The following is a 17,920-nucleotide window of genomic DNA, read 5'->3' on the forward strand; positions in this document are numbered from 1 at the left end:
AACTTGAAAAAATTAACGAATCAATGATTCTCAGTTTCATCTTCAGGGGCAGATTTCAATCTCTCCATGATTTCGTCAGATCAGTGACCGACATTTTAGCAATTGCCTGTTGTCTCCTTACATCATTTGAGCAGTCACCATTTTTATATATTCTTGACCCTAAGTAATCAGATTCATTAACTTCTTTGATACCTTGCCCATTAACTTTTGCTTTACTGGAACCAAGATTATTACCAATCATCATAATTTTAGTTTTAGTCACATTCAGGAACAGTCCTTTTTTTTTAATTGCTTTACATATTCTCCACAGAGTTTCTTTAAGATGATCCTTGAAATTGCAAATTAGTGTAGTATCATCTGCATAATGAAGGTTGTTTATCTTCAGTCCTCCAATTTTGATGCCAGTGTGTAAATTTTCCAAAGCTTCACGCATGATATCTTTGGCATAAAGGTTAAAAAGGCAAGGTGGCAGAATGCAGCCCTGCCTGACACCTTTACCGATTTTGAAAAAGAAGCCTGTGTTTCCATGTTGGTTTTTACAGTTCCTTCCTGTTCCTAGTATAGTAGCTTAATTAAGATCTCACCTCTGGTTCCTCTGCCTTTTCTGAAACCTGCTTGCTCTTTTAGCATTTCTTCTTCAAATTTCCTTGCAATTCTGTTTAGTAGGATTTTAAGAAGAATTTTGCTAGCATGAGAAATTAAGCTAATAGTCCTGTAATTTGAGCAAATTTTCAGATTTTTTTTTTTTTTTTTTGGTAAGGGAATGAAAATTGATTTCTTCTAATCTGATGGCTACTCTCCCGTTTTCCAAATATTTACAACAATTTTATGAAAAAATTCAGCACCCTTAACAACTGTATCTTTAATCAATTCTACTGGAATTTCATCAATTCCAGGTGACTTGCCACACATCAGTTCTCTGGTGGCTTTTTCGACTTTTTCCTTCAGTGGAAATGGTTCATGATCACACTCTTGGAAACTGGGTGGCAGATTGTTAGTGTCAGAGGTGCTATGAAGAGTTGCTCACAGTATTCTTTCCACCTTCCTTTAATTATGTTCTCCTCTGTTAGAATTTCACCCTTGGAGTCCTTAATTACATTAAGTTTTGGGTGAAACTTTTGTCTTAAGGACTTAATGACATCATACATCTTCTTACTGTTGTTTTGTTTGTTGTGGTATTCAATTTCAACTTTCACATAATATAAACAACATAACGAAACAACTTTCACATAATATAAACCAAAAGTTGGGACATGCCTTGCTAAAGAGTATTTTTAATGACTTCCTATTTCTTTAAATGGTGAATGCAAGATAACAGCTTTTTGTTTACTGCAATATCCTTTTTGTTTAGAGCCATATGTCAAGTTACCAAGATATAATTTGTACAATTCAAATCTTGAAGTAAATTTCATACCCATAATTACTTTACCATCCTATTTAATTTGAAAATTGCAAATGTATTTGTATTTAATTTTTGTCTTGAAGGTATTTGTCCTTCCAATAATGACTACCAAAAATTGACTGAAAACTCATTTCAGTGATGCATTTAAGTTTATTAATCATTCTGCGGTAAAAAATAATTTTGATATCATATACTTGGATTTCAGGAAAGCTTTTGATACTGTTGCACATGGAAGACTATTGTACAAATTGGAGCAGTATGGCATTAAGGGCAAGTTGCTATGATGGATAAAAAGGATGGTTGAGTGGTAATCAACTGACACTGCTCTTTGGGGACTAATGTTATTAGTGGTGTCCCCAGTGTTTGGTGTTGGGCCCATTATTGTTTTGAATATTTATCAATGATATTGATGAAGCTTATGTCAAAGTTTGCAGATGATACAAAGGTTGACAGGGTTGTTAATAACAGTAATGACAGTATGCTGCTGCAATAGGATCTAGAAAAGTTGGGCAGATGGGCTGAGAAGTGGCAAATGAAGCTTAACATTGACATATGCAAAGTACTGCATATGGGTAGCAGTAACCCTAGAGAAATGTACCAACTGGGTGGTGTTACACTCAGGTTAGTGGAGAATGAAAAAGACCTGAGAGTAATTGTGCAGTCAAATATGAAGTTTTCTGATCAGTGCAGACAGGCTGCCAGGGTAGGTCATAGGGTCTTGTCAATGATATACAGGAATTTTTGCGAGTAGGGATAAGGAGGTGATTATTCCCTTGTATAAGGCAATGGTCATGCCACATCTTGAGTACTGCATACAGGTCTGGAAGCCTCATTTTAGGAAGGATGTAGAGTTGCTAGAACAAGTATAGAGAAGGGCAACAAGACTGGTGAGGGGAACAAAGGGGTGCTCTTACCAAGAAAGGCTTAAGTTCTGCAAATTGCAGCATTTGGAGACTAGGCACTTGTGAGGTGATCTGATTGTGTATACGGCCTTGAATGGATTGAGCAGGCTCAATACTAACAGGATTCTTCCTCCTGCTCAAATTACAAACCTGAGGGGGCATAGATTCAAACTGAGGAAAGACAGTTGTAGAACAGATGTGCAGAAATTTTCCTTTAGCGAGCGGGTAATTGATTGCTGGAATAAACTTCCATCTGTAATTGTGGAAGTTGATAGCTTAAATAAATTCAAGGAAGAAGTGGACAAACTTTTGGAGCGAATGGGTGGGTGAAATGGGAAGGTTTTTTTTTTTTTTTTTTTAGCTGATGCTGTATAAGCTTGCTTTCTTGTATCATATGCCCCTACTAATTCTAATGTCCACCAGTTCTGTTTTCCTTTATAAATCCTTTAGATCCCATTTGTTCGCTGCAGAAATAAAAAGAAATTAAGAACTCATTACTTTGTATTCAATTAAAAGAGGAACAACATGTAATTTCAATTTTCCAAATATGTAAATTATGTGCTTTATTACTGTCATTTTCTTAAATTTCCATGGAGAAGTTCCATAAAATATAACAGTAACACTGTAAACAATTAGTTGATTATATTCCTTCCTCGTGATTAAAATTCTCTAATTCTATTTCCTTTTCAACTTTAAAACATTAGTTTATTATTTTGTATTTATAACAAATAATTCTGTTTCATCAACAATAAACAAACTGCTTAAAATTTAGCAACTGTTTGTCAACAAAATAACACTGGTGCACTTTTGCCAACTCTTTAACATGTGTTATTTTGTCCTTCCTTTTTCTGTTTTGTCCTCCAAGCAGTCATGCAGCAAAAAACAGATTGTGCATCACATTTTATATGCAATTACATTAACTGTATGTGCAGTAAGAGTAAGATTCATAATTACAGAAGCATTTTTATTACTGCAGAGCACAATGTGTGCAACATATACAGTTTATATTCATTAGTAGTTATAGAGTTCCTCCAAATTAATGAAATTGTACAATGTGAGACTATAGTTAACAGAATTAGGATAAGTTCGGGACCAATAACCATTATAAGATCCCTCTTTGGGTTACATGCTCGTAAGCCAAAGCCTTCTTCCAACAATGCATCTCAACCTGTTTTGAAGATTCAGAGGACAGAAGCATTGGACTTTACAGCAGTGCCAAAATATGCCATGGAGTGATGAATCACGGTACACAGTCCACTCAACAAGATGGACACATCTAGGTGAGGCATATTCCAAAAATTTCACCCAGATTGTATTGAAATTTAACCCAGAAAGTCACAGTAAGCAACTGCATTCACCATTTCATTTTAGACTTGGTTTGACAGTTGGACTTGGAAAGTGGCTATTGTCATCAATGAAACTGCGAATGCAGTTGCTTACTGTGACATTCTGACCAATTCTGTCTTACCTACATTTTTGAATATTTTGGAGAGGGGCTGTATTTGCACCAGCATCTCAATATTCTATGTTGCAAAGCACAGCAAGTAGTTGAAGGAGAATAATGTGACAATAATACTATTTCCAGCCCACAGCTCAGATCTGAATCTAGATGAACACCTTTGGGATGATCTGGAACAAGAACTGATGATCAGAACACTCAGAGTCCTGGTTCAAGCATAGTGCTTGCTGCAGCCTCATGGGAGAAATGGAGCAGGATTCCAATTTCCACAAACCAGAAACTTGTAGAAAGTGCACCTCAAAGTTATTAAACCCCATGGTTGTCATACTCGATATTAAAAATTTATTTGCCTAACCAGATATTTTATTTCCATATAGTGTCCCCCAATATACATTTGGGAACAGTGTATTTGGCCATCCCTTCTAATGCAGTGAATGGTGAAAACTAGGCATATGCAAAGATTTAAAGGTATACAAACAATAGTAGAGAGATCGCAAAGAAACAGAATGAGTCATGGTAAGGTGTTTATGGTGCATCAAAAAGATTTAGTCATCGGATGCCATATCATTAATTTGTCACTGCATGTGACAGCCACATGTTTGAACCTTGTAAAGCCAACTGCAGCTAATGTATTGAAAAGATGGAATAATGAAGCCAATGGAAGAATGTGCAAATAGTCAGGCAGGCCAAAAAAACTGGTAGATAGGCATCTTCAATGCCTGAAGAAAGTGGTGATGAACTGGGCAATATCATTGGAAAATACTATGCTGGAGTTCAAGATGTCCACAAGAGTATTCATAGGTGCATCCATGGGTCTATAGAGAGTGGCACAGCATGACTCTTCACGGGAGAGCTACCGTCTGCAGTCCAACATCACAGCAAAAAAAACAGACATCATTTGCAGCAGTGCCTGGCCTATTATTTTTGACCCATGGAACAGTGTAAACAGGTCCAGTGGAGCAATAAGTTGTGTATGCAGTTTTTGATCACATAGTCAATTGGTACAGAGAATGGTTGGAGAATGTCAGCTATTGCAGTGTACTGCACCCACAATAAAGTTAGGAGATGTGAGGTTCAGACTCTGATCATTGGTCGTAAAGCAAATAATAATGTTGAGCTGTACACTGACATCTTGGAAAATTCTGTGGTGCCCACACCCTGGCAGTTCTATCCTTCCATGTACCAGAACAAAAATGCTTCATCCTATATAGTGAGCAGTGTAAAAACCAAATATTTTTTGGAACAGCCAAGTGATCAAAATGGACATAAGAACCGTGTTTTAGCTGAAAGTGGGTTAAATGTTCTGGTCATAAATGCAGAGAATCATGACTATAAAATACAGTTAATGATAATATTTTTCTAAAATGGCTAATTATCTACATGATCATGCCAAAGTATACACAGAAATGAAATGTTCCTGATATGTGCTTTTACAGCTGAACTGACATATGCACTGAAGGAGGAATGGAAAAAAACCCAACTCAGTCATGAATTAACTCAATTATGAGAGAGTTAAAAGGTCCAAGTTCAAATATAGTTAATTTAGGGTATAATTCTGATATCTAACTCAGTACACTGACAATACTGTGCAAAGAACTGTATTTTCATGCAGTTCTTCTAGAGACTGGTAAACAACAAGCAAAGTTTAATCAATTAAGGCAAAATCTTAATAATGGCTTTAATCTCTAATAATTTAAGGCTATCACAAGTTAGCATTAGTAGAGGCACATGATGCAAGAAAGAAAGCTTATACAGCATCAGCCAAAAAAAAAAAAAAAAAAACCCCTTCCCATCTCACTGATCCATTCATTCCAAATGTTTGTCTAGTTCTGCCTTGGATTTATTTAAGCTGTCAACTTCCACAACAACAGATGGAAGTTTGTTCCAGCAATCAACTACCCGCTGGCTAAAGGCAAACTTCCACACATCTATTCTACAACTGTCTTTCCTCAGTCTGAATCTATGCCCCCCTCAGGTTTGTAATCTGAGCAAGAGGAAACATTCCATTGGCATTGAGCCTGCTCAATCCATTCAAGGCCTTATACACCTCAATCAGATTGCCTCGCAGATGCTGCAATTTGGTGAACTTAAGACTTTCTTCATAAGAGCACCGCTTTGTTCCCATCACCAATCTTGTTTCCCTTCTCTGTACTCATTCTAGCAACTCTACATCCTTCCTAAAATGAGGCTTCCAGACCTGTATGCAGTACTCACGGTGTGGCCTGACCATTGCCTTATACAAGGGGATAATCATCTCCTTATCTCTGCTTGCAAAAGTTGCCTCACTATTACACTGTTACTAAGTAACACCTCTCCAAAGAGAAGTATAATAAACAACAATATACTTCTATTAGGAGGTCTTCTTATTACTGTATTAGAAAGGCAATTCTCACATTATAAGAGCCTGAAGCTAGTGTACTACGACTGTCTCAATTGAAAAAAACCATTGCAAGTTGAGCTATTTATCAATTTCTTTAGAAGAATCTCATTTTCATGAGATTCTTACGAAAACATTTTTCATACCTATTTTCATGTGATAGACATGAGAGCTTCACCCTAAATTACCTATGTTTGGAAGAAGAGGGGGGGAAAATTTTTTTTTTTTTTTTTTTATATCTTGTAAATATGACCACCAAAATCTAAATCTTCTATTAATATTACAAAATTTGTAAATTAGATTCTTAAAAAAAAAAAAAAAAAAAAAATTTCCAATTATTATCAATCAACTTTAACCAAATATTCTACATCGTGTAAAACAAAAAGCTTGAATTTCACCAATAAACTAAAATCAATTTTTCAATCAGATTTTTCTATTGTTATTTTGAAAACAAAGATTTCAAGTTCAGTGGTAAACTTTTCAAAGGGAATCTCTGTGAATATGCTTAATCCCATAAATTCTCAAAGCATAATCTCTTACAAAAACTTTTAATGATTTATTAAGAAAAGAAACCCCACAAATAAGCATCGGCAATTCTATTTTCAAAGGAAATTCTTCTTTCAAAGTAAACTAGTGGTATCTCAGAATGATTTAAGTGAAATAAGAGAACAGTTTTATCTTTTATAATTAAATGAATTATGTATATCTAGTTACACATCTTATCAGAAAACAAAATTCTTTAAAAAGAAAGTTTATTTTTAATTTTTGAAAATGAGCCAATTTCTAAACCAAAAGAAAATAATGTGGGGAGAGAAGGTTTGAAAACTATGTTTTTATTATTTAAATTATATAAACCAGCCATATATAAAAAACACAACAGAAATAAAATAATAAGAACCTTCTGTTAGAAATTCTAATTTTTATTAAATAAGTAACGTGGTTTGAAATTTACAATGGAAATTTAAAAGTTGATTTTATCTAATACCTTAAATCATTTCACTGTATTTTGTTCTGAAAAATAATTACTAAACCTTTAATAATAGCAAAATCATCTCTCTCTCTCTTTAATAAATTCCACTACTTTTACCATATAATGAATTTTCACCAGTGAATGGGCTCTTCATTCCTGGAGGAACAGTCACAATAAATTTGTGTTTATAACAAGTTCTCTCAGAGCAGTTTCACATGTCAAGAAGTAAATCATTTGTCACAACAATCCAAATTCTCCTGAGTGCCATACTAATTAAGCAAATTAACTTTAGGATAATGATGAGTGATAAGTTAGACAGAATAAACAGCTCTAAAAGGTTTCTAAACAAGATTATTAGATTACTTAAACATATTACTGGAATTCTCAATGGTAATGGAGAAAATGGTTAGAAAAAGATTATTTCATGTAACTTTAGAGGAAAGCAATTGGAAGTTTTGTCATAGTGTGGTAACATTATCTCTAGGTTATCCAAAAGCTATTTCACAATTTTAAATAACCATATCTTTTGAACAGACATTAGCTCACATAAAACTATATGTACCAATGGAATTTTTAGCCATAGAAATATATTTTAAGTTTATGAAGTACACTGAGATGACACCACCAGATAAAAACAAATACAGTAGACTCTCGATTTTCCAGGATAGAGGGTAAAAAACAAAATTCCCGGATAATGGATTTCCTGGTTTATGAAAAATACAGTAAGTCCCCAACATATGTAAGAGTAACATATGTATACAGTAAGTCCCCAACATATGTTCCAGGACTTATTATGTAAGTCGAGTTTTACGTAACTCGGGAACGACTAATAAAATATTGCTACTATATCCCAAATATGCCAAAATTACAAAAACCACATAAATATCCTCAGAAGAATAAAGAAAAATAGTTATATATTTTTAATTAGTTCAATTAAAAACTTTATCTGGAGATAGCAGTGAAGTAGCCAGAGTGGCACATAAGAAAGGAAAACATAAAAGGATGAAAAAATGCATGTTATTGTACTGTAAAACTGATATGTATTTCGTAGTGTTGGTTATTATAGTTGACGTCATTGGTGCCGATTGCATTCTGTATTCATTGCATTGCATTGCATTCTGCATTCTTCGTATTCTGTCTTTCTCCTTTATTGTGTTCACAGCTGCCACTGACAAATCTGAATTACGCATGATACTTGTTAATGTTTGGCCATTTTCATACTTCCTTATTATTAATTTTCCAACTCGATCGCTTTCCTTTTCTTGATAGATTTACTAGTACTGCTGTCACTTATTCTCGTAGTCGGCACCATGATAACAGTCAGAATTAAATTTTCTGAAAAGAACTTCACAGGATTAAGGCAAAAACTCACTATTATCACCCCAAGCAAGTTCACATTTTACAAAAGCATATTTCCGGAGGTCATTGCCATAAAACAATAAAAACAATTTGCACTTTAGGGGGATTATTGGCTTTTCTGTTAGCGCAATTCAATAAACGGGTAGTAAATTCAATCTTATTGCATTTGCGATAATATCAATGGCTGGAATTCTGTGTGTTTTTACATTATTATGGTGAAATGTGTGTCTCCTTCACTGAAATCTTCACTCATATAAAAAAAACATAAATAACATAAAGTAAGTCCGAAGGTACGTAAGTCAGCGACTTACTGTATCGAAAAATGTTCAGCAACCTACATAAAAAGTATGGCGATAGATAAAAAAACTTACCATGCACTACTTGCGTGTCCAACATGATGCTTCCCTTTATTTTTTACAATGACATGTATGGTTTGGTTACCAACGTTATAATGGTTCTTTAGAGATTTAACAGATGCATGCACCATTTTCAAACTTTTGAATAATATCAAGTTTTTGTTTAATTGAAAGCATAATTCTTGCGTTTACCCATCATTTTTGCGATTTCTAAACATATAAAAAAAGTTACTATAAAAAAATTCTGACATCTCTGACATAAATAACAAAACAAAATTTGCCCTTTTGCGGTGCGACGGAACACAACAATCAACAATGTACTAAAACAAACATTTGGTCTCTTCTTTTTTTTTTTTTTTTTTTTTGAGCTGTGCGGGTGTGAAGACAGCGAGGGGTTGCAAGGTAATAGGTACACTAATCTCCCAATGACAACTTATAACGCTGCTTCTTATCGCTTATTTATGACTTGCAACACATCTGTTTATAACTTTATATTTATTACTTGAATTTTATATAAGATTTCTGGTTTATTATTTTTTTTAATTTGGAGTCTTGAAGTGTCCCAGTTAATCCGATCCCGGAAAATCAAGAATCTGCTGTAATGGCAGAGATAACAATAATTTAAAAAAAAAAAAAAAAACCCTCAACCTTCAGTTATGAAGACATTTACAGCATACCAGGAAATTGAGCTATTACAGCTATATTAAGATTTTTTAAAAAAAATAATAGTACCTTGAGAGATTATTAGAAAATCCAGTATTTTTTGCTATTAAGTTGTATTTTGTGTATAAATACTGTTTGTGTAAAAATACACAAAAATCTAAATTCTCAGATGTTGCTATGTTTGCACTGGTTGTCCCAGAACGCAGATAGTTCAGAAGTTGATTTGTGTGTGTAAATATCACAAACTGTAATGGTATGAAGTTACGTCCTTATAAGAGCAGCTGCAACTTGGGAACAATGAATTGTACCTAATCTGCATCAGAGTTTCTTATACAGACATAATAACTAGAAAACATCCTCCCTTTAAACAGATGTAATTACATTTACTATAAAGCCACTACCTAGATCATCATCATCCAGAAACCACCTTTAAGGTGCTCCTCAGAAGCAGTCTGTTTATACACAATTATACTTTATATGTTGAATACCTGTCGGAACGGTGAGTTTTAAATAGTAATGGGCATAATTAAGAGGTTGTAACTAATTGATTATTTCGATTAAAGCAAATCATTTGATTATTTTTTTTATACTTGTATCACTCGATTATGGAAAATCGTGTGATTATGTCATTTGAATATGATATATTTCAACATATTTGATATATAATATATCAAATGACATGTTTTTTTTGGGTAAAAATAAAATTATAACAAGGGAATCTATGTACCCTTAGTCAAATGGCTATCGGAAAATCCAGCCCTGGCTACAGACTGACACATCGTTATAGGAGTGTAGTATACCAGATGAAACCATGCCTGTCCTTTTATACACACAATAGGGGACATAAACAATTCTTCATCAAATGTTTATAGACTGTATAAAATTAACTTGATGTCATTTTAGAGAATTAATAAAATACAGTTAAGTAATTACAAATTATAAAAGGTTTACCTTTTCTATTTGTTCAGTGCTAGTTATTAATCCTTCCTTCAAAAATACACCATAGTCCTGGTAAAATTTCATATAGTTTTCTCGATCTTTTCCCATTTGCTGCTGAAGATAACGAAGAATACGATTGGTAACAACAATTTTGATTTTTCTGTGGGAGAAAGAAAAAATACTGTATATTTACATGTGCATGCATACATATATATATTATACACTTTTGTATAATTTATATTCTGAAAACCAGTTTACAGTGAATAATAATGAAAAGGACTATTTTGCCTCTCGTGTTTTTGTGACTAACAGGATTTAAACTGCCTAGTTAATGCAATGTTCTAAAATGCTCACGGCAAAAAATATTTGCCATAACTACAAAGTTCCTTGGTACTGTACAACTTTCAAACAAATGGCATTATCAAAGACAAAGCTGTATAAGGAAATTCAACAACATGGAGAGTGAATATACCAAAATGTAAGCTGCCGCTGTTTATTTAAAAGATGAGACACTTGCTATGATACCTTATTTTGAGACCAGTTGCTATTCCTGGTCACAAGGTAGGTGGTCTCAAGTATAGTTTATCCATTTCTTTCAAGAGACAAGGCTACTTTGCAAGTTAAAAAGCTGTTAAGACAATAACATAAAAGGAATTGTAAAATTAATGTACATCTTTTTGCAACCCTATTTTTTAAGGGTATTTTTTAAATAACAATTCCAAACATGTTAGTTTACTGGACTCCAGAGCTACACAGAGGATGAAAGTTGATTAAGCAGAGCTAAGAGGGCAATTTTTGGGGAATCGGCTTAAAGGAAGTCGATTCCCCAAAGAATGAGACAAACAAGAATGCAGAAAAAGAACTCACTGTACAGTGAGTTCACTGCTGAACCAGAAATGGATAGTTGCTGGATTATGCATACCTTCTAACAACAATGAACAGATTATTGAATTAACAGTGATATCAACATTAAAAGATGAAATATTGTTTTCTAACAGATTTATAAATAATAAAATTATAGATACCACTTCAAGTGATTATTAAAATATTAATTCATAATCTGTCTTTAATGGTATATTCAATAATCAGGCATTTATGAACATTAAAACTGTTAATTTTAATATTAGAATGATGTGTTAAACTGAAAACTCAGACAAATAATAATGTCCATATCTGCTGAAAAGGCATGCAGAATAAACAACTTATTTCTCTTGTGTAATTAAAAGGACTTCAAGAATAGTCTTTCATGGTAGGTTGTTGTTGTTGTTGTTATTTGGTTTTTAGAAGCATTAGCAACTAAGGCCATATTGCTCCGAGAATATGCGGTGGTCATTCCCTGACCTTTCTGCATCCTCCATATTTGGTAGTGACGGGCTCGAACCCCGGTCTAATCAAGAAGCGTGTGTTACACACTGCTGCTCCTTCCCACCTGGCTATGGAGGCACCTTTCATGGTAGGATAGAGCTGGGATTTTTACAAGATTCATAGTATTGAGATCAGGTGAAACAGAACTCTTAATTTTTTTGGATGCTGAGGATGCAAAGAAAGATTAGAGGTCAAGATTATTTCAAGTTGAGACATCTACTCTTGCATAAAGATCTAAGTATTATAAAAGGGAAGGTTGGACAAAAAAAAAAAAAAAAAAAAAACAAGAAAGAATTTCACTAGTATTAAAGTTAACTGGGTTATTCCCACCAAATGAAAGCAGTTCTGGATACTGACATTTAAGAAGCTGGTGGAGGATATCTGGCTGTGGAAATTTGCTAAGATTTACAGTTAATGTAAATTTACTTACACTGAAGAAAAGTAGTATCTAAATGAACAGAAACTTCAGTAACTGAAACATTTGCTGAAAAGTATGGAAATAAAGAGCCATCCATTATTTTAAGTAGCCCAACTGCAAAATTAAGATGGCAGACTAAAGTCAAAAGCTTACTTTGGCCTTTAGGTTAAACTCAACTAATTATCTCTGAAATTTCAAGAAAAACTGCTTTAGTTTCTATAATCTTTTCCATAATAACTGTCTACAGATGAGTAACAAACAAGCAAAAAATTCTCTGGAAAATGGTAATGATGGAATCCACATGGCAATCATTAATTAGGTGACAGATTTCAGGAAAGTATTAAAAAATGGTGAATAATGAATTTCTCCTTAACTTTATAACATGTGGGGGGGGGACAATAATTGGCTGCAAAGATTTATTTCTTGTTTGGGTATATGCCAAATATAAGCAAATTTTCATGTAGTAGTAAAAATTACAATACAATAAGAGTGTGAAATGGTGACTTAAAATAAATATAAACTATGGTTTACATATTTTAAGAACAACTGCAGAAATTACGCTAAGAAACATCAAAACTGTTCTTGATTCTTATGCTGTTCTTTCTCTGGTATTGTAAGAAGAATTTATACCCTTATTTAAAATAAGATAATTTTCTAAGGTCAAAAAACCCAAACATACAAAAATAAAATCAAGTGTTAATAAATTATCTTATTTGTTTCTTTCCTAGTCAACAGTTTATTTACTATTATTCCTCTCAGAAATAAAATTCTAGGAGGAAGGCATAAACTGATAATCCTAAGGAACTTTGGGAAAAAAATAAGAGAGAAATTATTTTTTGAACATCAGTCTGATCGGCATGTTTTGTGTGATTTTGACCATATTGAAACACTCATGGCTTATACAACAAATAAGAATGAAGAACCACTCTTGAACACTACACACCATGATGACTCAATCAATCAGACCAGTGGGAACCCTTCCAAGATAATGACCTACAATAAAACTAAAGGAAGAACTGATTCATATGTTCAGCTGTATAAGGAAATTCAACAACATGGAGAGTGAATATACCAAAATATACGATGGCCTCGTATATTTTGGTATGCAATATTATATTGTGCTGGATTAAATGCAATTGTCTTATTTCTAATGAGCAATCCAGGTTGAATAGCCAACAACTCAAAAATATAACAGATGTTAATGTTTAAACGATTTAAGAATGTCACTTGTCAAAAATTTTGAGATATCATTTAGAAAAATCTGGTGATTAGATATTTCTAAATGATATATCCAATATCAATTGAAAGGTCATATTTGTGCTGTACCTGGAAAACATTCAGCCAAAATTATGCATAGTGAATCCAAAAATGTGAGAAGAAGAAAAGATGTGCATTCTGTTCAAGGTGCATTTACATGATTTCAATGCAAACATATTATTTGCAATGAACACTGCTCTAATTTGTACGCTGGGTATACACAAACAGAACGAACTTTGAAGCATTGACTCGTGTTTCCATTACAAAGAAATGAAATTTTTCATTGTGTTTTTCTTTTCTATAAAGTTAACATAATTTTCTAAAGAAAATCATTTAATTTTTTTTAAATAATTAATTTGAATTTTTTTTTTTTTTTTTTCCCTTTTCTGTTTTCTGTATTTTTGTTAAACTTTCTTGTTATATATGCATACTTATAATGCTTAAGGGTAAGAATAATAAGTATTATCGTTATTTTCTCGGTAGCAAAAATAATGTTGAACAATTCTATTAAAACTTAGCATAAGAAATTAAAAGATATACATTTGAATAAATTCAACAGGCAAGATTAACAGCTTCTGAAAGATAATTAACTACGCAATTAACAAAAGGATTCTTAATTCAATACTAAACTAACCTGATTAGAGCACTGTCTTGAAGCAATTCTCGACTCAGATTTAAAGGAATGTCTTCACTGTCAATAACACCTAAGGAGAAATAAATATTTATTAAATATAATTTTTTTGATACTGAGTATATATTTGGAGCATTTATGGATTTTTTTGTATGATAAATAAAGTGTAGTTTTTGAAGCATTAAGCTTTGAGAACTCCAATCACATAGTGAACTGGAGAATGGAAGATCGTTCCATTGTAATTACATAAATACTGAATATATTTTAAATGAATTTCTAAATAAAAAAAAAAAAAAAAAAAAAGATGAATACAAGACAGAAAACATACAAAAAAAAAAATCAGGTATGTACCCTGTACAAACAAAAGATGTTTTATTTATAAACATCTTTGACGTCACATATTAAATTTCCAACAGCTAGAACCGAAATCATGAACTAGGAAATTTACGTTCACCCCCGCTACTTACTCTACCGAATCAGTGTTAGTGATAAATAGATACACACGCCCACTACTTACTCTACTGAATCAACGTCTGGAAGAGGTTAGCCATTTGTTGAATAGTATGATTGTAACAATACAAGTATTTGTATTGTTACAATCATACTATCATGTTACTCTGTCATGCTTTGTCGCAAATTACACATGCAGCATTATGAGATCTGCAAGAGACAGTATCCACGCATAATACACTATCAAAATTATGACTCGGGATCTCAACGAGTACAAAAGTGAGATGGTAACACTGCTTAAAAAAATTTTTTACTGGCGCATTAGCAGCAGTGGCTATTAGGTAATGCTGCACATTCCATTTTGTAATGAGGAAACAGAGATACTGTCAGAGATGAAATATGTCAAGATCTATGATGACAACGAAGAGCTCATACTAGATCATAAATTGTATGAATCGGACTTGGACATTCGCAAAACGATTTAAATATGTAAGACAACAACAACGGTGACCCTGGCGAAGCATGTCTTGCACTGCTTCTATTGGAATGAGAAGAAGCCTGGAAAACAAGATACAGGATATTTTAGAGACTGCTGGGAGTTATTGCGGTACAAGTAAACACATGGATTGTGTTAGGGTAGCTAAGAAAAAGAACAGGTGCATGTATACTTGCGTGTACACCAATGCTAGGAGTTTGGTAAATACATTTGATGAATTTGAGGTATTGCTCAAAGCATCAAAGGCAGATATTGTTGGGACATCAGAGACATGGTGTCACACAGATATAAGGAATGCAGAACTGGAATTTGGGGAGTACAATGTCTACAGAAAGGATAGACAGGATAGGAAGGGAGGAGGGGTTATGCTATTAGTTAAGAAACATAAAATCCAAGGAAGTGAAGCCAGTCGACATCGCTGGACTTTGGAGTCTGTCAACTACGGAGACATATGGCAGAGAAGAAAAATGCATTTGGATACATATAAATTAACACGTGACACAGAAGCCTATGATAGATATAAGTTAATCTGTAATCAAATTACAAAGGAGGTTAGGTATGTGAAGGCAGATTACGAGAAATCTTTGACAAGGGATGCAAAGAAAAACAGCAGCGAGTTCTTTACTTATGTAAACTCTAGAAGGAAGGGGATGAATCAGATTGGTCCATTTGATATCGATGGTTCAACTGGTGATGATCCTGCTCAGGTAGCTAACAAACTAAATGAATATTTTGTGTCGACATTCACACATGAGGAGTTATTCAGCAAGGGGAATGCCAGAGGTGTATTAAACTCTGGCAGTAAGCTAGATAATCTTGTAATAACTGAGAGTAAAGTGGAGGAAAAATTGTTGAAGATAAACACAAGAAAGGCACCTGGGGTGCATGGGATCTATCCAGTTATATTAAAGGAAGGAGCAAAGGAAGTAAGCAAACCCTTAGCCATAATTATGAGAGCTTCCTTGGACTCAGGGGAGGTACCCATAGACTGGAGATGTACAAATGTGACCCCAATTCACAAAGGAGGATCAAAGGCTGACACAAGTAATTATAGACCTGTGAGTTTAACTTCTGTTCCAGGAAAATTAATGGAGGCACTGGTTAAAGAAGCACTGCAGGATCATTTAGACAAGACTTCAGTTACAGCTCGGACACAGCATGGTTTTGTTAAGGGGAAGTCCTGCCTGACCAATTTGATTGGATACTATGATGCAGTCACAAAAGAACTGGATGCAGGGAATAACTTTGATATTATATACTTGGATCTTAGAAAGGCTTTTGATACTGTTGCACATGGAAGACTGCTGCACAAATTGGAGCAGTATGGCACTGGAGGCAAATTGCTGCTGTGGATAAAGGGGTGGTTGAGGGGGAGAAGACAGAGAGTGGTAATCAATGGACACTGCTCATCGTGGACTAATGTTATTAGTGGAGTCCCTCAGGGTTCAGTCTTGGGTCCATTATTGTTTTCTGTATTTATAAATAATATTGATGATGGTATATCAAGCTTAATGTCCAAGTTTGCAGATGATACAAAGGTTAGCAGGGTTGTTAAGGACACTACTGACACTATGCTGCTGCAACAGGATCTGGAAAGGTTGAGCAGATGGGCTGAGAGGTGGCAAATGAAGTTTAACATTGACAAATGTAAAGTACTACACATGGGAAACAGCAACCCCAGAGCAACGTATCGACTCTATGCTACTACACTGACAGTGGTAGAGAATGAAAAGGACCTGGGGGTAATTGTGCAGGCAGATATGAAGTTCTCTGAGCAGTGCAGACGGGCTGCAAGAGTAGCTCATGGTGTCTTATCAATGATATACAGGGATTTTTCTAGCAGGAATAAGGAGGTGATTATTCCCTTGTATAAGGCAATGGTCAGGCCACACCTTGAGTATTGTATACAGGTCTGGAGGCCTCATTTCAAGAAGGATGTAGAGCTGCTGGAACGAGTACAGAGAAGGGCAACAAGATTAGTGAATGGAACAAAGGGCTGATCTTACGAAGAAAGACTTAAGTTTTGCAAATTACAGTGTCTGGAGACTAGGCACCAGCGAGGTGATCTGATAGAGGTGTATAAAGCCTTGAATGGTTTGAGCATGCTCAATGCTGATGGGATTCTGCCTTTTACTCAGAATAATCACCTGAGAGGGCATAAATTCAAATTGAGGAAAGACAGATGTAGGATAGATGTGCGGAAATTTGCGTTTAGCCAACGGGTAGTTGGTTGGTGGAACAGACTTTCCATCCCTTGTTGTGGAAGTTGATAGCCTAAATAAATTTAAGGCTTAGCTGGACAGGTATTCCGAATGAACGGAGGGGTGAAGTGGAAGTTTTTTTTTTTTTTTTTGGCTGATGCTGCATAGGCTTGCTTTCTTGCATCATATGCCTCTACTAATGCTAATGTGGTAATGACCTGCATAGCCTTGTAAAGCGACTGCGAGAAGAAGACCCCTTTCGAAACTTTTATAATCATCCAAAAGGCGAGATGAATGAGGATCTAAAGCTTGCCACGCTCAACCGACTCAGTGCAATTGCAAAGAAACACGAAAACTTGATGTCCAACAAGAACTTCTGCAACTTAATGAGAATGACCAATGACAAGCAAAAGATTCTACTCATACATGTAATTTGGAGTCTGTTATTCCCAATTGCGAACCGATTCAAATATTCTTGACCAGCCCAGCTGGTTGTGGAAAAACATTTATGATTCACTCTTAATGGAAATATGCAACCTCTTCAATAATATAGACGGGTACTGTAATGCCTACATTACATGCACTTCAACTGGTAAGGCTGAAGCGCATGTAATGTAATGATCTTGGATGTGGTTTATGCCAGTTCTGAGCACATCCAAGATCACTGCCCTCAAG

General features: G+C 34.4%; 1 protein-coding gene across 1 annotated transcript in view; it reads right to left on the reverse strand.

Annotated features, from left to right (window-relative positions):
• Trap1 (TNF receptor associated protein 1) overlaps window positions 1-17,920 on the reverse strand; it is a 258,682-nt gene that overhangs the window by 42,471 nt on the left and 198,291 nt on the right. Inside the window, exons 10-11 of the mRNA XM_090372832.1 lie at window positions 14,102-14,171; window positions 10,440-10,587 (exon numbers count right to left, since the gene is read on the reverse strand). Of these exons, the coding sequence (XP_090228958.1) occupies window positions 10,440-10,587; window positions 14,102-14,171 (218 nt within the window). The remainder of the gene's footprint in view (window positions 1-10,439; window positions 10,588-14,101; window positions 14,172-17,920) is intronic.

Source organism: Mastigoproctus giganteus, chromosome 1 (genome assembly GCF_048544385.1).
Source record: "Mastigoproctus giganteus isolate SK-2022 chromosome 1, ASM4854438v1, whole genome shotgun sequence".
Taxonomy (NCBI): domain Eukaryota; kingdom Metazoa; phylum Arthropoda; class Arachnida; order Uropygi; family Thelyphonidae; genus Mastigoproctus; species Mastigoproctus giganteus.